This window comes from Balearica regulorum, chromosome 12 (genome assembly GCF_011004875.1).
Source record: "Balearica regulorum gibbericeps isolate bBalReg1 chromosome 12, bBalReg1.pri, whole genome shotgun sequence".
In the NCBI taxonomy this organism is placed as follows: domain Eukaryota; kingdom Metazoa; phylum Chordata; class Aves; order Gruiformes; family Gruidae; genus Balearica; species Balearica regulorum.
In genome coordinates, this window is record NC_046195.1 from 11,714,951 (window position 1) to 11,740,971 (window position 26,021).

The 26,021-nt window shown below is 42.4% G+C and overlaps 1 protein-coding gene and 1 long non-coding RNA gene across 4 annotated transcripts in view; one reads left to right on the plus strand and one right to left on the minus strand.

Annotated features, from left to right (window-relative positions):
• The first annotated feature begins 3,852 nt into the window (after positions 1-3,852).
• Positions 3,853-17,683, plus strand: LOC142603569 (uncharacterized). The gene is made up of 3 exons (XR_012837511.1): positions 3,853-4,194; positions 4,371-4,521; positions 17,519-17,683. It is a non-coding gene; the product is annotated as an uncharacterized LOC142603569 (long non-coding RNA).
• Positions 17,684-23,529: 5,846 nt separating this feature from the next.
• The window catches only part of FBN1 (fibrillin 1), a 153,187-nt gene continuing 150,695 nt past the window's right edge, over positions 23,530-26,021 (minus strand). For all 3 annotated transcript variants that reach the window (XM_075764366.1, XM_075764367.1, XM_075764365.1), the window contains one exon: positions 23,530-24,806. In XM_075764366.1, coding sequence (XP_075620481.1) covers positions 24,417-24,806 — 390 coding nt within the window. In that variant the 3' untranslated portion in view covers positions 23,530-24,416. The remainder of the gene's footprint in view (positions 24,807-26,021) is intronic.

Consider the following 26,021-nt stretch of genomic DNA (forward strand, 5'->3'; position numbering starts at 1 on the left):
CTTACACGCTTGAGGAAGAAACAGATTTACAAATCCATTCCTGCTCTAAGTTGTCAACAAACAGACCATTAAGTATCATTACCAAAAAGGGCTCACTTATTTTGAAAATTGGTATAGTTAAGTTCCTTTTCATCATTTCTCAATACTTACCTAGAGAAGCATATAAGTTTAAGATTACTGCAAGGCTTTTCTCAGTAGGACCTTGGAAAAGTCTATCTGAAACAATGGAAATGCTTTCAAGCTCACCTCTATGCTGAACTCCTCCCTGTCCATCAAACCATTACACTAGGGTAACAAATTCTGATAATTCCTTTTGTAGTGTTGGGGTTTGGCGTCAATATGAATAGCAAATCTATAGAAGACAAATACTTCCAGAAGACAAATACTATCTTAAGTTGATACTTGCTACAGCAGACTAGGGCCTGTATTGAAACCTGTAGAAACTTCTTGTATTGGTAGTGAGTAGAGAGTTCTTAGAACAGTATTTGCTACTTTCTCGTTCAAACTATGCTGCCTACATCTCTCCTCCCTTTTTTTTTCTTTTATTTTTTTAAAAAGAAAGTCTCACAATTTTATTAACATGAAAAGTAATACCCTCCAAATTACTTTAACATTCCCTTTTTCCATTAATGTTACCTATGCTACAGACGTATTTTATCTCGGTATCTGGCAAACGTACACAGGAGGCACAGAATGGTATTTGTTGCAGAAGCTAGCTTTTGACTTCCCCCAGCTCTTGCTCATACAACTCACCCTCTCCCTATAAGCAACAGGAAGAATATAGACTGGCACTTCTTCAGCAAGGTTTAAATTTCCCGCTTTGTAATGGTACATTTTAAGCTTTAATTAGCACACTTGATCCTCTTAAAAAAAAAATCAGAATGTTTAAAAATGTTTATATTAGCAAAAGGAAGACTGGGAAATGTTGATCTTGTTCATTACTTTATCTGAGATCTACCCTTCTGCCTAAATTCACTAGTTGTAAATGAGTTTTGTAATTCAGTGAAAAACTGGACAAGTGTGTCATTGACTGAACGACATGCTTGAGCAGGTAATCTCATGAGAAGCTAGACACTAACATGTATAGGCCTTACTTCTGTCTAGACAGATTCTTGTCTCCAGAACTGTCACCGAGGTGTGATCCCCAGGGCTTACTATAGGTATGAAACTGAAGAGATTTAGAGCTCCAAAGCAAGCCCAAAGTATAATGCTATTTGTAAAAAAATAACCCAAAGAAAATTACATTGAATAAAAACAATGTTGGGCTGCTCTCCATTATCACTGAACAGGTTCAGACAAAGCTATTTAAGTTTAAACTGTCACCTGCTGTTGTAGAAGAGGTGACATTATCACATTATCTCCAAGAGGAGTTACCTAAAGCTTTGGGAGTGATCTTGTGGAACTTCGTCTGTCTAAATGGAATACAGAGCTTTTATAATGGAAAACAATTTGTTGGGAATTCTCATCTACATCAGAAAATGGCTTTTTCCTGCAAGGAAAGGAAAAGGGCATTACAAACTAACAATCTGCCTCCTTTCTTTTAGAAATGGATTTGACTTATTACAAATAGAGACCAAGAACATCTGGCCTTCAACCCCAGGTGAATTTGGAGGAGAATGCAAACTTCTGAATTCAGATGCCTGGCTCCAGATTCACCTCCATGGTTTGGGTTCTATTTTGAGATGTGAAAGGGTCTTGTTTCCTGATTTGGACTGAAATACATACAACTTGTATTTCCTTACTGAGGCAGAAGCTGATAAGGGTCTTGAAGGAACACATGATGACTAGATGATTCCTACCATTTGAACTCTCCACTTAGAGTCAAAAATCTTAAAAATTATGGTAATGATACCATTGATCTTTAGGCCTTTTCTTGGTTCCCCAAAGTATTAACCTGGTCTTTAGTGGTTGTGAATTAAAGCACTGCTTCCTCTGTTCAGCTACTGTTACATTATTTTGTGGTACATTAAGAATTTTTTGGATCTATTTAATGTCTTTTAGTAGCTGAGCCACTAGATGGCACTTAAAGTTTGCCTTCTTTTCCTCTTTTTTCCAGAGGTATTTTTCAAAGATATGTTCATCTGTAATTAAGAGTTGATGACTCCCATTGGGACTGTGTTGGCGGAAAGCAAGATGCAGCAATATTTGAGTGAAAGCAGGCAAAAGTATAACCATTAAAGGGGGAACAATGACTATAATTTAAATAAGATTTGGGTGGTTGCAGTGTTTGCATAATCCCTCCTGGCATGCAAGAGCAGTAGAGAAGCCTGTGGCTTTGCTCTCCTGCCGTGTTTCAACAAAAATGGAAAATTGTAATGAACAGCAACATTTTTCCTATCTTTCATATTCACTCTCTTCTTTCTCCCCCTTCCTCCATTCCTTTAAGTGGAACGCAGTCTACTTAAGGATTGTATTGTAATGAAAAGTAGTGTATAGCTCGGTAAACTCTTCATTGGATTCTCCAAATCAGATACCTCTCACTGCAAGTTCAGGACATAAATTCAAACTTACTTAATACATGTTAACCCAGTAAAGGCAGGTGACATATAGGAACCTGAGTTATGTGAATTTTTGTTACGGTTCCCTAGTTTCTCTTTTGGTTGCTACTCTGGTAACAGCACAGTCCAATGCTCTTGTATATGTCTTCACTCCCCCCACTCTTCTAATTTTTTTAAAAAATAACTATTATTGTATTTTGGCTTAAAGATAGTTAAACAAGTTTCGGTATTAAGTAAACTTCTATGACCCTGCCTATTTCCTGTCCTGTCAAACCTTTCCTTGTAAGAATAACAGTGTCCTTTTATTTGGTGGAGTGTAGCATGATGTTTTTGGCAGGCCCAACATTTTTGACTTGCATAAATTTGTGACCTCAAGTGCAAGAAAAGTGAATGCTTGCTTCAGTGCCTCATGGTTTCTGCCTAAAAAGAAAAGTGTCCACATCGCTAACCATTACAATTTCTGAAGGAAAATTATCAGCACACTTATTCCATCTGATTGCACATGACTGCACTTCCAAAGAAAAGAATCAGAAATAAAAATAAGTATTTTGCACCTAGTTATGTAAGGTACCAAAAGTCTGAAAAAATATAGGGCAGGCTGTACTGCCTTACTGGTTTCTAGAATTGGCACACATGGCACTTCCCTCACTAACAGCTATTTGGCAATCTCCACCTCAGTAAGGATGTGATTCTGCAAAGTGTAAATTTGGGTCTGCTGCTGGACAAAGAATGTCATTGCATGGTTAAAGGTTGCAGGATCAGATCTGAAGTGAATTAATGTAATTATTTTCCTAAACTTTCCCTCCATTAACTGTGTGCTTATTTAGCTCTTTGCCACTGAACTGATGCTTTTCCCCTACTCTGTTAGAACACAGCAAGAAAGCCTTTTACCCTGCCAAGTCTGAAAACCTGACAGATTAATTTTATAATTTGAGAGCCCTCATCCAGAAAGTAACTACTGTATTTCAATATGTAAAGTATGCTTAAATAAACATGTGAGCTGTATATGCATACTTACTTGTTTCCCCTTAGACTTTGATGTTTTTTTCATTACATCACAAAAATGTAATATTAATCATTAGCTTTTTAGAAAACATTTGTATAGTAACTTTTGTAGCAGAAATAAGAGGTTTGTATCAATTAATATTACTTATAGCCTTAACATTTAAAGTTGATATCCTTGAACTGAAGAAAGTTATCTTTTGACTACTGTTGATTACAGCAAAGGAATTTGTTTGTTTTTGTTTTGTAAAAGGAAAAAGAAAAAAACAGTCATGAATGTAGTATTTTTGGCTAGATTCTTTTAACACAAGTATTTTGTGGTTTATGGATTCCTAGTCTGAAAGGTTGTCTCCAAGTGTCCAAGACAAAATAACTATGTGTCCTAGTTGGAAGAAAACTTCGCCTTTCCTTTGCAGCTAAGCTGATTGTGCCATGTCTAGCAAGCAAGGCAGCGCGTAGTATCAAGTGCTGCCTTGCTAACACACCTCAGTCCTGACCACAACCTTCCTGCTTGCACTAGCTTGCACTTTGATCATTACCAAATTACAGGTACCCTTCCTTAGGGTGTAGGACGGCATCAAGGGGTCCCACTTGTCAGGTTTTCACAGCGGTGAACACGTAACACCAGTCTCACTTTCCTGCACTGCCATGTAGAAGTTACTGCTGGCACTGAGCCAAACTGTCAGCATTACAGGTAATCCAAGCCATTTAAATTCTGCAAGAATATTTTTCTTCCATCCTATCCTACGACAGTGTATCATAGCAAAACATAGGCTGGCAGCAGTCAAAGAAAAGGAGGAGGTCTTTTGTTAGGGGGGAAAGCTTGGTATTTTGGTCCTCTTCTTACCATTCTTCTCAATTTGCATTAAGGCATTAGCAATGTGAGAAAACTGAAAAAGGAGTTGTGACAATGCCAGGAAATCATGGATCCAGCAACAGAGAACTCATTGCCCTCCCTGGATGTGAAGAGGAGACGACAGCTGAGTCAGAATGGACTGAAAGCTCCCACTTCATCATCTTGGTGAGATTTTTGGTTTTGGGGTGGGGTTTTTGGTTTTGTGTTTGGTGGGGTTTTTTTGTGGGTTTGTGTTTGTTTGTTTGTTTGTTTTATATTAACTGTATCAATTACACTAATAAAAATTCTCCAGGAAAAACTGCCTGGAAAACTGCTATCAAATGAAAAGCCAAACTGCTGCTTCAAGGAGGCAGCGAGGTACTGGTGTTTTTGTCAGAACGTCATTCCTCACCCAAGTGCAGCACTGTACATCTTGTTATCAGTTTCTAGCTAAGAGAGGCTTTAAGAGTGCTTTTAAAGAGGGAATTTCTGGAAGCATGGCATATGTTGTGTCCCACCCCAGGTCACCTGCACAGAGCCTCCACACTGCTGTTTGCAACTTTCTCAAATGCCAGCTGAGTAACACTGACTAGTCGTCAAAACAGGCAAGCTTTCACCATTGTATCTTGAGCAGGCTGGGAAGTCTGCTGTGTGGAAGAAATAGCCTCTGTTTGCATTTACTTTTTATTTATATGACCTTCAAGATGCTTAGAGTTTATGGCACAGCCTAGACTGAGTAGAAAAAACACAGCTTGGCCACTTCCTGAGTAGTTTGGTTCCTATAGCAGGATTCTGGATTTTTTCAGTCCTGTCTGCTCCTGGGCACCTGCTTGCCAACAGGACCTGCCTATTTATTTTTACATCATTATTTTCTAGCAGTAAAGTTGATTTTAAAACTATGAGAACCTACATTAATAATAACAACAACAAATTGGACTCCACCTCTGTCCCCCTATCCTGAAGTTTGCTATTCAAATGTTCAGAATGTGTGTTGAAGGCATGGCTATGTATATATTAAAGCATGAAAATGATCACTGATGCCAGGATTGCATACAAGCTAAATGAAAAATTATTAGTCATTTGCAATTATTCCAAGAAATTTTGAGTAGCAGCCAAAATAACAGAACAGCTGGATGAGGGGAGGGATAGGGTCTGTTTAAGCTGGCACTCAGGCTAACGAAATTCATGCAAAGCCACAGCCATGGTTGTCTGGAAGAGTCAGCTTTATTCCAGTGTTGGGCTGGTGCGCAAAAACATGCACTGATAAAGCAGCGTGCTAGCAACATCTGCCCAGCAAATGGGTTATTCTTCTAGCTTCCATTATATTTGAGTTGTTGGAGAACACCAAATGCCTCTAGAGCCACAGATCAGAAAAAACAACGTAACATTGAAATTAGGGCTGTCTGGCTGTGAGTGGACTGTTAATCATGACACTATGTTGTTGGTACTAACCCAGGTTAGGAATGATACTGGGATTTATTACAAATACTGTGACTGTGCAAATTGAGCAGATACGGAGAAAGCTAAGGCTTAACTCATATCTTATGATCCCTTAGGATCTCCCTGGATAGCACCTTTTCCCCTCATGCCTTTGCTCATTGATCTCTACCTTCTGGTTTGCCAAACTTTCACTTTCTAGGTGCACCATCAGCTAACAGGCAATGGTAGGAGTTTTAAATAGGTAGTTGAAAGATTCACGTGAAACTTGCTCACTTCTAACGAACAACAGAGAAATAATTGAAGCTCTATTTAACTGGTGCAAAGGAAAAGTGCTTACAAATTAGGCATTAGAATAAAAATTAGACCTAAGGGCAAAACACCTGGTTTAGTACTATAAAGCCTATGCCAATAGTCCAGGGAAGCCCCCTTTGTTACCACTCCATCATAGGTCTATTAAATTGCCTCTTCTACTGCTGCTTTATGATAAAATATATTACATAGTCTCACTGGCCTGTGCATGTTCCCAAAGTCTGGTGCTATTGCTAGCAAAGCTTTATTGCATTCCTACATTACACAGAACACTGTGCAAATGCTAAACAAAAGAAAATGACATCCAACTGCTAAGACAGACATGTTGGATATTCACATTCCCCCCCTTTCCCCATAGCCAAAGTGGCAGTCAAACAAAGGCTTCTTCTGAATCCTTGTTGTGTAAAGCACAACTCAATCACAATACTAATCATGGTCTTCCATAGCTCTACAACTAATATTTTTAAAGTTATCCTGTATGGTAAATATAATTTTCAGTAGCTGAGAACTGTGAAACCAATACAGAATGTTCATTGTAGCTAAGGGTACTGGCATTGTTTTAAAACTCTCTCCTTAGTCAACTTCAACAGTTTATATGCACAAAGATCTTCAACAGAAGTCAGAGGATTGCATGTTTTAATAGCTATGGACCTATTTCATTCCCTCTGAAAAAAAATAATAATTGGATTCATGTTTGTTAATGCCCAATACCCAAGGTCAAAAATCACATTCGTATATTTGGCCAGAAGCATTTCCTTGCAAGAGATCAAAATGCCAGAAAGTTATGATTGACCAACAGTAGGTGCCCAAGGGATTTGAATGAAAACATTTGGAAGTCTTAAATCAATAGCTGTCAAGAGTCTTCTATCTACAAATGCAGTTGGTTTTAGTAAACATCTGTTGAGTGTTTTTAATTCACCTAAAGAAAATATGTTGGAATTAATTTTTATAGGTTTCTGCGACACTAGATCACAAATTGCCAAAGAACTTTGGCACAATTAAAAGGAGCGAGAGTCAGACAGAACACTTCAAACACAAGTTGGGGCAAATTCTGAATGTTTGCCAAGTGAAATGCAATTGTTCATGGTTTGTGCACTACTTACTACTGAAAAATGACAAAATCTGTCTAAGGAATAATTACTGAAAGAGACAGCTGTGGGGTGGGACACATTTAGCCTCATATGATCTGTATACAAGAAGTGATTAATATAGAATTACATCTGAGATGCAGTATAGTCATAAGACTCGGGGTCCTTCTCTCAGAGTTCATTTTCTCCATCAAAATGAAACATAGAATGCTTCTGTTATTTCACAGACTGAAAGTTATTCCTAAAGGCAAGAACTAGTCAGCTATGTCATAGTCTCCCCAGGGAAGCTGTGGAATCCCCTTTGGCTTGATGCAGACAAAAGAGGGAAAAAGCACACCACAAAGAACAATCCTGCATTGGGTGATGGGTTGAGTAGATGACCTAACGGGTCTTTTCCATCTATAATTTTATTCTGTGGCTTTGCTGAAGGCCCTGTTGACATCCACAGTGCTGTTGCTTTCCTGGAAGCTTTAATAAAGGTCTGGTTTGGAATTCAGGATAACTAATACCACTGAGCAAATAACTCTAGTATGGGGTGACAGGCAACCAGAATGCCAATGTGAACATGCCCCATCATGCTAGTTGGGTTTATTCTGCCCCTTAACACCAGAATTCCCTGAAACACTTGCATCAATACATAGTAACTGCAATGGATGTCAGCATGCTGCTTACTTCAATGCAGAAGTGCATAACCATTTACTGTACCATTTACCCAAGATATTGTTTGGATTTATAAGTTTCCATGGCTGGCCTGAAGACTTTAGTTCATTAGGAGATGCAGGAATTCATCTAGAAATCCTCAGTCAGCAACAAACGTGTCAGTATTTCTTCTCTATTCTTCGCCTAGTCTGTTACTATCAGAAGCCTACTGCCTTTTTGCTACAGCACATCCTGCTGTTAAGATCGGTACAAGCTCACAAGAGCTACTTCATCACAGTTGTTCTTCAGTTGAAAGACCAGGCTTTCTACTTCACCCTGTTGCCACTGGAGTTACTTCTGGGCCAAACACAGTTACAGTTCTACCTCAAAGTACAGCAGGAAGATTTGCAATCTCTCTTGTCATCCAAAACTTGGGCAAAATGACAAGGCTTGATTCTCCACATGAGATACACCACAAGCCTCTAGGGCAGAACCAGCTTGTGAACAGTTTCTGTTGGTCCATAGAGCAGAGGTCTTCAGCTAGCAGTCAGGTTTCCAACAGTTTGCAAAGTCTAAAGATATTTTGCCAATACAGTAACTAAATGAAACATGGTAGAACATAGCCTAAGGCAACCCAGATCTGAATATAGAAATCTAGCCTGCGGAGGCATGGTGGTACCAGAGGAATATTCTGACTCAGCTGGAGCAATTTCTCAGATCTGAAAGAAACTTTGCCCAGTGGGAAATCACAGCAGGTCACAACTCTGTTTCTCATGAGGTTGGCTACATCTGGTCCCTTTTATGCAAGAGAAACACTTCATTAGGGCCCTATGTAACCTTCTGTTGGGCAATACTGGGCATTCCTGGTTTCATCAAATGATGAATCAGTGGGTCCCATTATTGCTTCATACAGTAAAGTTTTGGGTGGGTTCTTGGACAAGAATCTTGGCTCTGAAAGACATGTTAGATATGGTAGCCTTGGACACAGCTATACAATAATTCAAGCACTTCTTACAAAGTGTATGTGTTTGCTTACATCAATAAGCATAAAACTAAAGCCACCTCTTTTGTTATTGTATAAAATAAAAACCCCAGCACCATTATATCTCTTGGAATTCAGGGGGACCCACACACATAAACACACTTCGCTCTGTGGCTTAGGAAGGTATCTTAGATTCCAGACCTTTCCATCTGCTGCAGAACAGCCCTGAGGAGAAACCTTCCTCCGAGCTGAATGCTGACTGTAAGGGGTCCATGCAGGCCAGCATCCCTGATATTTAGTGAATCAAACTGCAAAGGTATGCGAGGCAGAGCAGAATCTGGCACTTAGTAACAAATAAATTGCTATTTTTCAAAGCCATATTGGTATTTTTTTGAATGTTTCTTATGACTTCAGCATGTTATTACTTGGCTTGACCACAATCCAGTTTTCTCTCTAATTTCTAGAGTAAATTTGAAGTTTGAATGCATTAGAAAGCATGAAGAAGCACTAGGCTGTTAAGTAAGTACTGAAGGTAGCTGCAATTTTCAAAAATACAGTGGGAGACTGACTGCTAAAATTGGTGGCATTCAGACTGGCACTTAACAGCAAAAATATTTTTGCAGTGAATGGAGAGAAATATTTTGAGTCTTAGGCTCAGATGTCATCCCTCTCCTTCCTTCGATCTGGACTGACATGGGAATGGCGGGCTGAGATTCTGGTAGCTACCCTTAATCCAGCAGTAGACTAAATCCAGCACAAGTGTAAGTGGAGACCGGGACTAAGACTTGCTTCTGCCACAAGTCAGAAGTTTCTTTCACTCATTATCCCACAAAAATGAAATAATCTTTTCCAGTCACCTGTACTGGGTCCTGTAAAACTTCCAAGCATGGAGTCAAAGGCACAGATAGGACATTTGGTCAGCACAAATCCTCTCTTAGACTTGTCATGTTTAAACCTAAAATAGTCATTGGTAAAACAGGTAATTGAACATAGTGTCAACTGAAAGCCCCATTTAAGCAATCAGTCTCTCACTACAGAGAAAAGTTCTTGGCGGAGAAATGGTTCTGTTTGTTCCCATTATTCCCTTAATGCAATATTGCTGCTATTTTGATCTCCAGAAATCACTAGAGGCTGTGGCTTCGCAGCTTTTTCTTTCCACTAAGTGCCTCACACAGATGACACACCCTAGCAATGCTGGGCCTGAGCTTGGGAACATCAGCCTGTTCCAAAAACCATAGTTCCCACATAACTACATAATTTGCTGCTATTGAGTTACTGGGCTAGCCACAAATTGACTAATGTAATACTCACTAAGGATCAGGAGGTTGTAGCATGAGTGCTTAATTTCCAGGGGAGAGCGATTTGTCCTTTAGTGTCACAAACACTTTAATTATCAACACACAAATAAGTACTAAATCCCCATCTGGCAGCCATGCATAGTACAAAAGGAAAAGGGAATCTGCAACCTTTCACTTGCAGTGATGTACCTAGACATTAGAGCCCTCTGCAATCTGTCAGTGAAGTTCGTAACACTGGTGCTTCCCCAGCTATGGGAAACAGGCCACGGACAGGAGAGCAGCTGGGACTGAGCACTGCAGAGCATTGCTTGCCTTAATGTGGCTAAGGAGTATCATTCTCAGGTTGGATATTGCTCTCTCTTACTTGGTGTTTTCAGCCCATAAACCAAACAGCAGCAATGATCAAGAGCTATTCCTTTCCCCTCCCCACATGCCCTACTGATAAATGAAGCTTTTGCTGAGAAATCATTTCAGTCTTAGAAAATTAGATTTTTAAGCTAGAAGAGTCTTTTGAATTACTCCATGAACTTAGGCTTCACATGATTCATTGCTTATTTCTCATAGTCTTTTAGCAACCAAACTGGTTCATAACCTGCAAAGCGAGACTTTACTCCAGCTATAACAACAGCTTAGACTAGAAGAAAACAGAACCTACTTACATCTTCTTCAGTAGCTCAAAATCCTGAGCATACTGATCATGTTTTCTTCACCAGACCAGCTCAACAATACTACAAATCCTTAGAAAGTAGAGGAATGAGAACTGGCTGCAATTATTGGCTGCAGATGTTTACACCAGCCAGTCTCCTGCTAACTACCTTTAATTGCCAGCATGCTCCAGCACAGGAGAGCCACATAAACATTTGCAGCTGTTAACAGCCATTTCTTGCTTATGCAATTTCCAAAGGTTATATAAAGATTTTTTTTTACCAAGCAGGAAAGATTTGCACTACAAAATTTGAAAAACAACTGTTAGGTATCACGCTGAATATACCAGACAAATGACTGCAAAATAAAAAAACAATTTGAATTCATTGATTGGAAACTTGCAGGGAGAGTTCACTAAAAGTCTGCCCACTCTCTGCTAGGGCTGCTATTCCTCTCTGTAACAATCTGCTTTCTGAAAGGTTTTTAAATGTTAAACAATAAAATCTAAGCTACAAAGTTATTTTACAGTAGATCATCCTTCTCTGGATATCGCAATACCAGCAATCTTTCTTAGTATTTGATTTGCACACTAATCAGTGAAGAATTTAGTCCTTGCATTGTTACTTCTCCAGCTAGCTGTTGTATTCACTACATTATCTTATTCCTCTGAAAATGGGTATCATACTTCCATCTAGAATGATTTTATTTAGTCTTCAACTACAACTCCTCTTAGTGGTATCTGTAAACAAATGAATTAATTTTTGAAAAGGTAACTTTTAAACACCACTGGACTGCCACTCTGTGGGACAAAGAGATTTTTATTGCTCCAAGGAGTGAATAAATACATTCAGCTTCCCAAATCAGGCAGAGTGATAGGACCACAAGGGCTGCATGTACTTACTCTGGACTTCATAGAATATGTTTCTTTCTATTTAACGCCTCACTCATCCCACTTTGCAATTACCTCTAAACTTCAGAGCTGCCGGCAAGATCTATTTCATGCAGCTGCTCAAAATAAACCATGTAGTTATTTGAGCTCCTCAAGCTCCAAGTGCCATAAGCACAGCTCACCCTTTCCCACCCATGTATGTGGCATCCATAGATGTTAACTGTTTTCTGTCTTAACATCCTGAAGACCAGGTGAGACTAAAAAGTCAAATCAGGTCCCAGAGCAGATTGCAGACACAGGGTCATTTCCTGCCTCTCTGCAAAGGAGCACAAGCAAGTGCCTTTTGTTTGGTGCATAATACTAGACTATGCAGTACTGAGAGTTATATTTCTATCCTTCCTGAAAAAGAAATTTGGCTTTATGCCACCTACTTCTAACCTGAAGGGACCAGGTACTGTGGAAAACTATGAAGGAGTTCACATGCTAGGCTAGGTGGCATACTTTTGGGCACCATTTCATTCCTTGGAGCAACGCTTCTGATACCATGTAATGTCAGGAAGCAACCTGTGAAATCACTGTAAAAAGCAGAAAGAAACTCTGTGTATTCAAAGGGGCAAAATAGGAAATAAAAATAATGGAATGATCTTCAGAGTCCAATCTGATAAGTATTTGGCTCTAAGTAAAAACCTCTGTGGTATCACAGTGCAAGGTGTTCAAAGGACTCTTTTTTTTTTTTCTTTTTAAAGAGATATTTATAGCACTTTAGGTTAAAAAAAAAAAGTAAGAAACACTTTCCTAATTAGCTTCTGTAATGAGGGGGAGTGGAAAGGAACCCCTCATACAGCATTGGTTGAAATTGTGTCAAGTGCTGTACAGTTGAACTTTTTCATGGTGACTATAAGCCATAAGCTAACTTCAGTACTCCCAGTTGCTTTCTCTGTATGTATGCCTAAATGTCTTCTAGTAAAAGTGCAAAGCCACTGCTCAGCTTCAGCCAAACTGAACCAAGCAGTAAATGTCTAGCAGCTGCTGAGCTCATATATGCCTTTCAGGAAAGCCAACAGTGAAGGAGAGGTTGGATTAGTTGCCACCCAAATGAAAGGATGCAGCATGAGCTTCACCTGTATTAGACTGCAGCACATGGGAAAGAGCTGCTACCGATGCTCTGTCCATGTGGGGACTAAATCTGACTGAACCTTGGCTCTTCCTAGATATCAAAAAAAATCCATGCTAATGCCATGCCTTTAAGGTGCCAGACTGCTTATTTCAGATTTGAACTCCCACCCCATTATCAGTGTTGAAAGAACTCCAGATACCAGAAATCTCGCAGTGCAGTTTAGAGATAAGCTCACCTGTGATCAGTGGGAGAGCGACTGTAAAGTAGCTGTCAAAGAGAAAAGGCTGCTTGAAGCCAAAAATACAGAAAACCTTTTGGTCAGCTTAGCAAATGGTAAGATATGGGAGAGTTGGCAAAACATGAAGAAACTTGTGAAATAGCTGTTAAATAACAGCAATTTATGTCTTTAACTCTGTTTTCTGGAATAAGATGCTGATCTTGTTCATTTACTCAGGTAGATGAGAAAACATTGTCACCGGGGGCCATACGTGCTGGGGTGATGGGAAAGTGTATGAGCAGGAAACAATTACATGGTTGTAAAAGAGTTGGACAGAATATGACATAGTGTGCCAGGTCGAGGTAATGAACCTGCCTGAATTTATAGGTGGATAAAACATGTTAAGTTATGGGTCATTTGAGTTCTCAAGTGACAGGTCAGATCTGTGGAGTGGCAAGTATAGCATCATTATTGAAATAAGTGTTGGCAAGTATTATGAGTCTGCCCTTATGTTTAGTAACATTTAATTTTATAAGCAGTTCTGGATGATATTAAGTAGCTCTTCAGTCAATTAAATGCACACAGAGAAGTGACTATGGAGGCTGGATTACTGGCACAGGGTCAAGGCACTCCTGGGCGGGTGGGACATCTCTCCATCCACAGAAATTTTTATTTGTTTGTTACTTACGCTCTGGCCCTCTGAGAGCTCAGGGCAAAACTCCACTGACCTATAAAGTTCTGTTTCTATGCCAAAGTATCTTCGTCAGCCACTTCAGCTGCACAACACCTATCTCACACCCAGGCCTGTTGGGATTGCCAAAGTGATATTCTCAGCACATCTGTCTGAGCAGGACCCAGGCCCAGCTGAGGGAGCACCAGGGCCCTTCTCTGCTCTCTGCTTTCCTTTCTCCCACTGGAGCTGTGCATGGCTGTGCTGAGCACGGGTGAGATCCCAGGGGCACTTTGAGGATTCAGGGTAAAATATTGTTCCAGTGAATTCAATGGGAGTTTTGCCATTGACTTTGGTGGGGCTGGACTTCATTCATAAAGCACTGACTGTTATAATAGATTTACCAGCCCCACAGGCATCCCATGCAGAAGTGTAATAGATCTAGCACTCTTGCTTCTAGAAATGAATCCCCTGGCTCGGGCCGAGGTCTGCAGAGAGCAGCTTCCAAGCCCTTTATCCGGGAAACCTACCACCCGGTACTCCACTGTAAGCCCGGTGCCGAGCGGGGCTGACTTGTGCCTCCATCACAGGAGGACAGGCATGCATGCCAGCCAACTCTGTGAAAAGCCAAAAGCCCCATGGAGGTGTGGCCGAGTAGCTCTGCATCGCAGCAAGCTGGTCCCTCGAGCAATAGTAGGGTGGACTTTCCCGGCTGGCCCTCAGCAGCCTTGGCACAGAGACGGCACAAGCCACTGCCTCAGCCAGCGTCTGTGCAGGCAGGGAAACTGCTGCAGCGGCCAGCGCTGACCCTGTGCTACAGCTGCGGTAGTCTGTAGGTTGTGGTCTGCGTGCTGCTTGCCATGTATACTGCCCTGGTAGGATGTTCACTTTATTTAAAAAGAAAAAAACAAGGAGAGAGAGGGAATTCTGCTCCATTGTCCTACTGCAAGTGGAAAAGGGCTGAACTAATTCAAACCAAACTCAGAACAGAAACTCCTCCCAGGCGGAGACATTTTTCTGTCAAGTTTCAGCCCTGGGAGAATTTTTTACAGCTGAGCAATAAACTCTAGAAACAGAGGTTAAGGGCCTCACTAGCTCCAGGATTCTAATACAAGGAGCAGCGCAGAGCAACGGGCACTCTTTAATCTGTAGGAATGTGTCAGGCTGAGGGGAAGCTGGAGGTACCAGTGGAAGGAGGGAGTTAATCACCACAATTGCCTAACAAACATTTCCTAATATTGTCACTTTTTACCCACAAGTTACAATTTCTCTGTTACTATAGAGGCAAGATGTTGATACTGGATTCATTTTCTGGGTTTTATTCCTTTTTGTCATTTTTCCCATGAACTAATAAGCCACAGTGGATTTGAAAGTATGAGCAAATGTGAACACTACACAAAGCACTTTTATGTTCTATTGACATTTTCTTCCCACCCTAATAATTTAGAGCTGTTAACATAAAAAAAAATTAAGATGATCATACTTCCCATCACTTTCATTTCCCAAGTTTATGAAGGAAGAATCATGAGTAATTTCCCATAGTTATTGTTTGCAGCACAACACATGGTCTCAATTACCAGGATAAGAAACATAGAGAGGGTATTGGTGAGGATAAATGATTTATCTGTGCAATTCACTCAAAATTCATTTTCCATGCCATAGTTTATATTACTCTGATCAACCATCATCTTTCTTATTTCACTTTATAAACATAATCCAACTATTCTGAGCAGGACCCTGGGTCACAAGAGATCAGTTTGCTGACATATCTTTGGAGCAGTGAAGCATACGCAGAGTGACCCTCCACCAAACCGACTTGCTGCTAAAGGTATTTACCCAGGAAGGGCAGATCTGGACAAATCTAGACTAAAAGGACACAAAATAACTCTTGGCTTTCACTTTTGTTCTTATTTCCAAGGAAAGAAAAAGGGGCAACAACTAGTATCGTGATCCATGCCCACATAGAACATAATTCTGTGCATTAATATGCATTTTCTTTCTGGCAGTTGGAGGTACTTTGTTAGCCTTTACACTGCTGTTGCCTTGAGGATGCTATTTCTGCATTAATGAAATGACTGGCTGCAGGCCCGTAGCTGATCTCTCTGCATGTGAGCTCTGTCTCTGGAGCAGATGTACAAAAGCCTCACGGTACGTGGCTCCTTCTGCACAAGTAGCAGACAAGTTCCATCAATGCGTGACGGACCGTGCTGAAGCAGTGTGTGCTATGAAGTGGCAACTTGAGCATCGATCGCAGCAGCTCGGACGTGGCAGAATACCTAGTTATTATTTCAGGACTTTGTTGTTGCAGTAGATTTGACGAGAGGGCTACTGCCTGGCTGCGATGAGCTGGTGGCACTGCTGAGACTCACAGCAAATGGAGTTTGGTTACTTGCAGATTTTGCACAGATGGGGGTTCAGCTGACAGTAAAGCCAGCATTTCTTTCTCTTTTGCCCTGCCTTCCCATCTGGTGCTCAAAGCATAATGTTCAGCTGCTTCTCTCATAGGCCTGCTCCTGGTTAGATATCATGCAGGACAGGAGGTATTTAATGCTTAGGGCGCTAGTGGAGAGGTCCCCCTGTGTAAATCCTTTACTAATTCTTTATTTTTTAAATGAATTCCAGGCTGGTCTGTGGGGAACTCCAGACTGTGCTGTCTGTTAGCATAAATGAGCCCAACACAAATAATCGTCTTTTTCACCAGGTTGTGCAACTCCTGCCAGACTTGGCCTTCAACCTGGGCCTCGTGGTCATGTTGGGACCCACAATTTCCTCCTGTGGTTTTATCTGTGCTGTCACTGTGGAGCAAAAACCACTCTTGTTCCCAGCATGTTTTGGGATATAGGAGTGTGTAGTAGACATATATATGGGTGACATGATCTTTAATAAATTTGGTCTCCTAAATGACATAATCAAATTACAGGACAAATGCATAATGGGCAAGTTCACACAGAACTGGCTTTGTTGAAGAGTGAACTTTTGAAATACAGTTCTGCTTCCTGGTACGCAGCATCTTGCCTTTGCTCTGAAAACACGTGTAGCAGATATTTTTCAGCCTTTTTTTTCCTCCTTTCCTTTCATTGCTGGGTGTTGCATTCAGTCTTAATCCACGCAACACAGACATGATACATGATTTAAAAATAAAGATCAGGTCTCCTCAGGACCTCTGCCCATCTCTCACCCAAGATTTGCCATGCCATACAGCAGCTCTCATGGCTGACTCTCCACTTGGGATTTTCCAGCTCTGGCCTCATGGTCTGTCAGGCCACGTTTGTACCCCAAGAATAAAAACTGTGCTGGTTGGCTCAGGAGTGTCAGCCCATGCGGAAGGCTTTGCATTAAGGCTGGTAGCCTTGTGGAGCTGTCTACCATGAGGGCAGATGGCTGTTGATTCACATCAAAAAGTCTTTTTTGAGCAGCTGCCCTGCAGAGCCAGCACTGCCGAGTTGCTCATTCCCTTTTTCTGCTCTCCCAGTTTCCTGTTGTTTCAGCTTTGCACTGATGTGAATACAGACTGACAGTGTGGTTCCCTTCATATTCCTCGTCTGCTCTGTGCTGGCACCTTCCTCCTCTCTTCCTGCCCATCCCTCCTATCACGTGTTCCTCAAAGCAGCAGCGACTTGTGCTATCACCTTCTTCTCTGGACTCAGCACTTATATTCCCAGTTCAGCTGTTCATATTTTGCCTGATAGTTGAAGCCAGCTCCTGCTCAAATATTTTCCATCTACAGTTTGTTTGGCGCAAAAAGAATCTCATGATCAAGGGGTTTAATGATGATATATATTTTTTTATTTAAAAAGACAAGTTTATGTCTGGAGATCCCTTTAAAGTGCCTGAATGAATCTAAAGAAATCTGTATGAAAAGTGTTTTCAGCTCTTTTTCATCTTTAAGGTATCTGTGCCGTGGCAGAGCTGGCAAGCCAAGACCCATAACCCTGTTGGGCAGTTTTAAGCTGGAGAACTGGCACCACATTGCTTTGAATCTCAGCAATTCAGGTAGGAAGTCCATTTCCCCACCATGTGCTTGGATGTGAGCCATGTTTAAATGCAACATGAGGACGAGGACCATGAGTCTCATTCCCCTTTTCAGATTCCTTAGCTGAATTTACTCTTCAAAATGCAAACACGCAGTATGGACTGGATCTTTATTGCATAAGCCAAACCTAAAGTCAATGCACTCCAGGCTTGGAAATTGCACATGCAACTTCAAATTAAGAGCTTGTGGAAGGCTAAATTATTTGGAGGATTCACTGGGGCAGCACAAGCCATGTCAGACTGACAGCTGGACATGCACGGCATCACCTGTGGTGGGGGGGAACACACCCCGCTGCTGGTGCGGCATCACAGGCATATACTCAGTGCAGGGCTTTGGGCTCCCACCCTGTGAACTAGTTCTTGTGTGGTTTGTTCTTGGGACTCACCTCTTTGCTCTAGCTGTTTTGTTTTTACGGTCAAAATTCAAAATCAAAGTGAAACTCAGCTAAAGTGCCAAGATTTCCTGGTTACAGGTTGAAACCAAGCAAAGAGTCCATGGTTTGTATGGTTTCAACCTAAAATCATAAACCATCTCTTATTCACCTAAAACTTGTTCCAAATTTACTCAAAACTTGGCCGAGATTTGCCTGAAACTTGGCCCAGGATTGCTTGAAACTGAGCCCAGCTTCAGAGAGAGGTTCATGAACCTCAACAAACCTGGCCTGAGCCTTGAGTTTGTAATGAAACCCAAAATCAGGGGAGTTTCACCTGGTTTGGGTTTGGTTATAGACATTTCTCACAGCTCTAGTATTTATTACGAATACAATAACAACACATTCAAACAGAGCTGCAAGCATACACACAGCATTGCAAAGTGAAAAAGTCCAGACGGCTTTCCTACCTGTCTGAGCTTACTGGCTGAATATCGTACTGCACTACGGCTACAGTCAAACTTGGTCCCACATGGGCTGCTTAAAAAAAAATATTTCTCCTGGGTTGTCACAGAGAAAAAATAAAATCACCCTGAGGCACCTCACATAGGAATGATAGGAATAAAGAATCAACCTCCAAAGAAAACTAAGTGGTAGCCCTGTTTTCCTGGCTGGTTCATCCAGCAGCCTCAGAGACAAGCCGGGGAAGCTGGCAGAGCTCAGGTCCTGCTCACCAGCAGTGTCGCTTTTGATTATCTCCACACAGCCTGCTGACCTGGATACTTACCCAAAATCTTTTTTTTCCAGCAGAAAACTACCAGGCACTGTCACTCTATCTTTTACTTTTTTAAACTGGTGCTGCTGCATCTGCAGTGGCAGCACCCTGTGTGGGGTACCTCTGGGGACAGCCATCCCAGGGGATGCGTGCTGGAGCTTGGAGCCATGCCCTCGGCTTTCTGAAGAGTGTGGGGACCAGCCAGGGATCCACCAGGCTCCTTTTGGGACACATTTTAGTGCAGAGGGGCAATTCCCATGGCTTTGTGCCTGCTGGGGCTGTCACAGCTGATGAGCCCATGTGGCTCTTTGTCCTCCTCTCCAGGGACACCTCAGTACTTTGGGGCTGCTCCTGGCAGAACGGCCATTGTCTATGGGCTCTCCCAAACCAAAACATCTGGTTCTCAGTTCCTGCCCTGTAAAAGAAGGATGACAAACACATCCCGACCTCACAAGGGTGTAGTGAGGCTCAACACGCGTGTCTGCAAGGCACTCGCAGCCCTGGGAGCCATAGAGAAGCTCATAAACAAACAAACCTGCAGATGTGAGAGCCGAGCCGTGGCAAGAGCTGGGCCGTCTATGAAGGAAGGGTCCAGCTCAAGAGAGGGAAGGAGAAGAACCCTTCCTGAGTACATAGCAAAGGTTTAGCACAGTGTGACTTTAGCCTGGAAGCACCGAGATATAGTTACCTGTCTACTCTCTTCAGAAAAACACACACATTTCTACATGGACATATGAATGTGTGTCTAAGCAGATGACGACTCAGCTGTACGCTAACAGGCAGCAGTGGCACACGCGGGACTGGCTGGCACCAACACAGGCTGCAGCCCGGCTTTGCCAGCATGCTCCTGCTGGCCCGGCAGCCCTGGCCTCCACGGCCGCTTCCTGCCATCACTGCGCCACGCAGGGGCACGTTAGAAATAGGAAGGAGAGCCTGAAATACAAACCCAAACACTTCGGTGACCTCTCTGGCCTCAAGGTTCCTCTGCTGAACTCAATGGGAAGCTCCTAACTGAGGAGCTGGCTTAGGTGCGATATTCCTCAAAAGCATTTGTTACAAGGGTGTGAAATATTTGGCAAGTTTTAAGGACAGCAGTAGACTCTTGGAATTTCTCAGAGCTGAAGTCATCGGCATCTTCAAGGTTTTTACCGCACAGGAAGACGGTCTCATCTTCGGGTGAACCGAAGCTCACAGCCCACTCCAGAGGGACCAGGTGTTGCCCTCAAAGTCTCTCCAGGGGCACCAAGGACCTCAGTGAAGTGTGCGCCAAAGGCGGGAGCACCACAGAACCCTGCCGCTGGCCACCTCCACCTTCCCAGCACCAGCAATGCCTCTGCCTCCGCTGAAAGCAGCGGTCATGCGTCCCCCTCTGCAGGGATGGCTGCTGGTTGCTGCAGTACCTGCATGGGGACCTGCAAGTGACAGCCCAGGAGAAGCACACAGCACCAGGGCTGGTGCAGGACCAGTATCTGTGAGTGAAGCAGAAGCCCCCTGCTTTGGGGGGTTTTGGGCCACTGAATGTCTGCAGCGTTCTCCCTGCTCCTGTTTTCTTTCCCTCTTGCTACTACTGCACCTCTGCAAATTATTTACGTCTTCATTAGTGTAAATGATGGCATATTTTGCCCCAAATTACAGCTGTCTGCTTGTCCTGTCTCAAGTTTTCAGAGCATCCAGAACTGGTGTGATCCTGCAGGTTAATGTGACACCCCGGGCCCACGCTGCCACTGCGCAAGTTTGCATCAGAGTCCCTCCACACAGATGTGTAACCGCAGGAGCTCACACAGGGGCTGCCTGGGTTTCTGCAGGCATCCAACACGCTTGGGCCACAGGCAACAACTAGAAGCTCTGGGATTTTCTGAACACAAGAGTTTTAGCCGAGTGTTATTCTGCCAAGACTGTGATAATATGAGGGCTTACTCTGGGTGAATATGCTGGTAGTACACTGCCAACCTGGATTTACTGGATTAACCTGCTGTACATCACATCTTGGCCTTAGCTGCTGGCCACTCCTGCAAGCACGAAGCCAACTAAAGCAGAAAAGCTTAAAGACTTGCCCCAGGGAGAGGGTGAAGTAGGCAGGATCCTGGGCCCAGATGTCCCAGCTTTGGGAGGCTGGTGTGTCCCATTACCTCCCATCCATACCTAGCACAGGACAGCTGGGGGGCACGGAGAGGGGTGAGCAGCTACTACAGCTCCACAGGAAGCCCTGGCCTCATTGGCTGCTGAACTCTGGCTTCCCCTCTAGAACTGAAAATACAGGATTTTCTTGTCACAGCAGTGAAGCTGCAAGAAGAGAAGCCGTCTCCTCCTCGCCTGGTGCCTACTCAGAAAGTAGCAGCACAACGTAAGCTGTTAACCTGGCTCGTTTTGGCAGAAACCGCCAGATCCGCAAGGGTACTGTGAGGCTTTAATGGTTCAAGTACAGCATGGGTTTAAAGGGGGAATCCTAACAATTCCTTCACAGCATATGTCAATTTTTAGAAGTGGTGAGAAGGCCAACACCCCACTCCCAGCTCGGCCTAGAGCAGCGGGTTTGATGGAAGCTGCCTTGAACCACTTACCTGTCGTGGTGCTGCCGGCAGAGACTGGAAGCAGTATAGGCAGGAAGGTATAGGCAGCTGTTAAGCAACAGCCATGGCGTCTCGCTCTCCGAACAGCTCCGGCCAGTCTGCGCTGAGAAGCCTTGACCAGATTAGCTCTTCCAAAGCACAAAGCAGAACTTGAATCACAGCACTGAATATTTATCTTAGAGAAAACCTGAGCATGACCCCTTGGGACCTGCCGTAAGAAAGCAAACACTTCGGGTCCTTTGAAAGTCAGCTTAAAAGGGAGACTGTGGAAACAGTCATGTTCTGCCAAAATACACGTCAGCTGTCAAGTTTACAAGATACTGTTACAACACACAACAAGAGAATGATTCGATATGTACAGTAACAAGCCATCTTTGTTAAACTCTGTTAACCAAAACTTACATTTATTATCCATGCATGCATCTATGCAGGGTCATACGCGCAATTGCAATGGAGGGAAACCACACTGTTATTTCAGAATAAGAATTAAAGATTTCACCAGTTCCTTGAATTTGAAAAATATCCTTTAATTGCAAAAGGATACACATTCAGAAAGACCACTACTTCCGTCTGTCTAGTGCTTGGAGTCATTCTGGGATCCCACCATCAAATCAAATACAGGAAATTATTTTCAATCACACTGTAGGTTACAAACCACTTTTTCACACAATAATATGCAACCTTTGTGCTTCACTGAGACTCCGAGGAAACTGCAGAAATTCAAACTAATGTAAATAATTGTACACATACAGCAACTAAAACTGACATGCAAAAATGACATACCAGTTAAAGGGCACTGCTGCAAAGAGACAGATGAATCACTGGACATGAAAATGGATTTCTATGTGCAGATCAATACAGCAAGACTAGGCTTTCCATTTTTAACTCACTAAAAGAGAAGCTGTGAAGATGTCTTGTTTCTGCAGCATAACAAAGGTGATACGCAGAACTGTGCAGGCAACACTGGGGATGCTGGAACACAACTCAGGAACCTTTGGCATGATAAGGTGTCACACAGCAGCTGAAACGCTAAACCAGCTCTACTGGACAGAGTCCTGACAGGTCTTTCTGAAATCATTCTTCTCAGTTCCTCTCAGTGTTTAAGGGCTGGAGAGAAAATACTCAAATCATACACATTACTGTAAACCATACGATCTTGCACACTGCCACTGGCACTAAAAATCACTCCCAACCTGCTGAAATGAGTGCCATTTACAACTGTAAAGTTCTGATTATATTTTGCCATAGTTATGCAACATGTGGAAAAAATACACTGTTCAACATTTTGGCACACTAATAAATAAAATCCAGACATGGTCTATTAAAAATATCAAAGTAACCCTGTGCACAAGCTCCTTTTTATATTTGTTATGCAGAAGAAATCAAACAGAGCTGAAATCTAATTACAGAAGATAATACAATTTGGGGTGAATTATTACAGTCCATTTCCCTTCCAAAGCTATTCTAGCTCGATATACATGCCCTCTATCAACTACAGTGCTGTCCAACCAGCAGTTTCAGTGACACCGCTTGCTTCATTTTGTCTTCCAGATTTTATAGCATCACACCTCAGCACGATGTTCTGCTGCTGCTGAAAGATACACCACGGCACTTGCATATACAAGAACACTCGCATCATCAAATAAGTGATTTGATATTAAAACCCAGCTACAACTGGTGATGGCTTTTGCTATCGGATTATCCCTTTGTTATCAGTCTCAGAGTATTTGACAATAGGCGTTGAAGTGGGGGTAAAAGAATGGAATATCTTAAGTCAAGGCAGTTTTAGCAAACAAGACTTTTCAAATTAATTAAATGTGTTTTCTGTATAATGATTTAACATCCACTTCTGCATGTTTTGGCTATCAAAGTTACTTATTGACAGGATTATACAGGTCAAGTCATTGGAAATGTTCTAAGTTGCTTTCTGGAGCCACACAGTAATTTGAGAGAGGTCCGCTGCTGTTTAGATTTGTGAAGGTTTCTCTATTTCTTCCGTTCCTCCTTTGTGCGAAGACTGAACTAGTGGCAGCAGCGCACCTTCAAGGAGAAGTCACCTGTGCACACAGATATACAACCAACCCTACCGACAATGCCTGAAACATAAGAATGCAGTTTATCACACTTTTAGCAAGAACACAAGGCCACAGAATAAACTAAAAAAAAAACTGTTTTATTGTGACATTTATGACATTGAACCCTTGTTGATATGAATGACTATGGGTATTCTTGACACGTTACATAATGTCATGGTGTAGGATGGCACTGATTGTCATCTGACTTTTGAGAATGTTTAATGGTCCCTACTGACCTCAGTGCATTTTGGCAAGTCACAGAAACTTTATCATCAGGTTTGTGTATACAGTTAACAAGTAGTTGGTCTTACAAGCACCATTACAAACCCTCACATTAAGGGTATTATTAATCTAGTTTACAAATGCTTCATTGATAAAAATAGCATGATTACAGTATACACACACTTAATTTACATGTAATGTATTATAGGCATAACTGAGATAAACTACTGAGCTAACTTTGGTTGATTGAAGTATTTAGACTGAATAATGGCAATTTTGGCTTCTAAGTTGTGTAAATATTACAGTGCATTTATAAATCTAGGTTGAAAATTTACTAGCACCAAATGGATATCATAAATGGCTGACCTAGTAAGTTGTAGTTGGAGAAGCGAAGTTTAAGAATTACAAAAATAGAGCTGTCCATCAGTTGAAAGCACATTCTTGTACCTCTGCTGAAATGATGACGTGTCTCAGCATCAGTGGCCAACTTCCAATGATACAAGTCCCAGTTTTCAAGATTCAACATATCAAGGTAGCTCAGCGACACTTAACAGCCTGAGAAAGTGGTTGTTTTGAGCTAGGGTATTCATCCTGTACCTTGTTTATGTAATAATATAATAGTGCTCATTCATACAAATGTACTCATGTAAGATTGTACCTATGATATGGAGAATCTGATTGGGAGGAATTTCAGTCCTACCTATCTATCTTTGGTTTAATTAATTGGTCTTTGGTTGATGAATTAATGAAGCAATATCTGAATTTTCATTTTCAGGTTATCTCCCAGCTCACCACTGAGGTAGTCTTTGTCATGTTTCTCTTCAAGCTGGTTAAGTTCCTTCTTTTTATAGAGTGGAATACTACTGATTTGTAGTGAATAGTTTCCAGGCACTGGCTTCTTCTTTGTGAAATGAAGGTAACTTATCCCGTCCTTCTTATTGATTCTAAAGAAACCATCTTCATTTCCGGAGTCAATTAAATATCGGTTATGGTTTGTCAGTGTGGTGAGGGCAGGAAGCAGTTCCAGGATGCGATCTTTGTTACTGAGATCCGAGATGTTGATGGAGAAGACGGCTGCTTTCTCAATATCCCAGCTGGCGAGACTGATTGGCGGCTCCAGCTCTTGCTGATCCTGCACAAGAACAAATGATGTTAGTTGGCTTTGTCAGAGCGCGTTTCACATGCACCTATGTGCAAGTATTTCTTACCCAGCTCACTCATTATTAATGAAATAACTTTTAAAAGGAGGTTCTGTAGTATCATCTGTCAAATCGACTACTAAGTGCCTATGACTTGTCAGGATAAAGTACTGCCTTTGTCACTGTCCCTACATGGGTAGCAGGAGCCTGAGACACGCACTGAAAGTTTCTGCGTGTGGATCCTGCTGCCTGACAAAGCCTCTCCCTGCTTGGAGTCCACGACCGGTCTCCTACAAAGACAGCAGTGAAGGCACGCTCCTCTCTAGCAGGGGAACCACAAGCTAACATGAACAACAATGTGCAGAAGAGAGCAAGGTCTGTGGGGGAGGCATGTCATTTAGATGGGAGTTTTCTGCTTCGCAAGATCTGCTTTGTTCAGGTGTGGAGGTGGAGTGTCCCGTGGGTGCAGCGGGGGGCTGGAAAAGCAGCTTCACCCCTCACCTCCAAGTGGTGGTAACTGGGCTCCCCGAGTCCCCTGTGCATGTGTCACGCTGCCACGGCAGAAGGATAACATTTCAGACAGCACATTAGCTGTAACATTTTCATTTGGAAAGCAGGGGAAGCTCTACGTCACCTCTGAGACAAATCCAGCACTAATCACAGAGAATACAGAAACACACTGAAGAAACACAGTTTACGACCCCACTCTGCCCAAAATCAGACATCCACACTCTTCTGGGCAAAAGCACTCTCCTGTCTTCCCGTATTAGCAGAGCACCACGCACTGAGCACCTAACAGAACAGCTGACAGCCTCCCAAATCTTCTGCGTCTGTGCGTGGAAAAACAAGCTCTTTGGCACATACACACGAGAAGAGAGTACAGGTGACATTTAGCTCAGGGAAGTGCTGGTGTGGCAACATTGTACAAGAGCATTCGGTGTCTCTTGGTTATATTTAGAATCCAACACACACATTTGCACATCTAGACACTGTCATTCAGGTGAATGACAAACACCTGCACAGTCTAGAGACCTGCCGTGACCTGGCCAGGTCGTGTCCTGCCTTTCTAGCCACAAGGTCACACAAAGGTTTTACGCACCCGCTGTCCTCTGCCACCGAGACCCTGCTCTGCTGATGAGTGGGCCGCTCTCTCGACAGCTGGATGGGCATTTATTTTAGTGTTTGATGTGACATAGATATTAGGTATG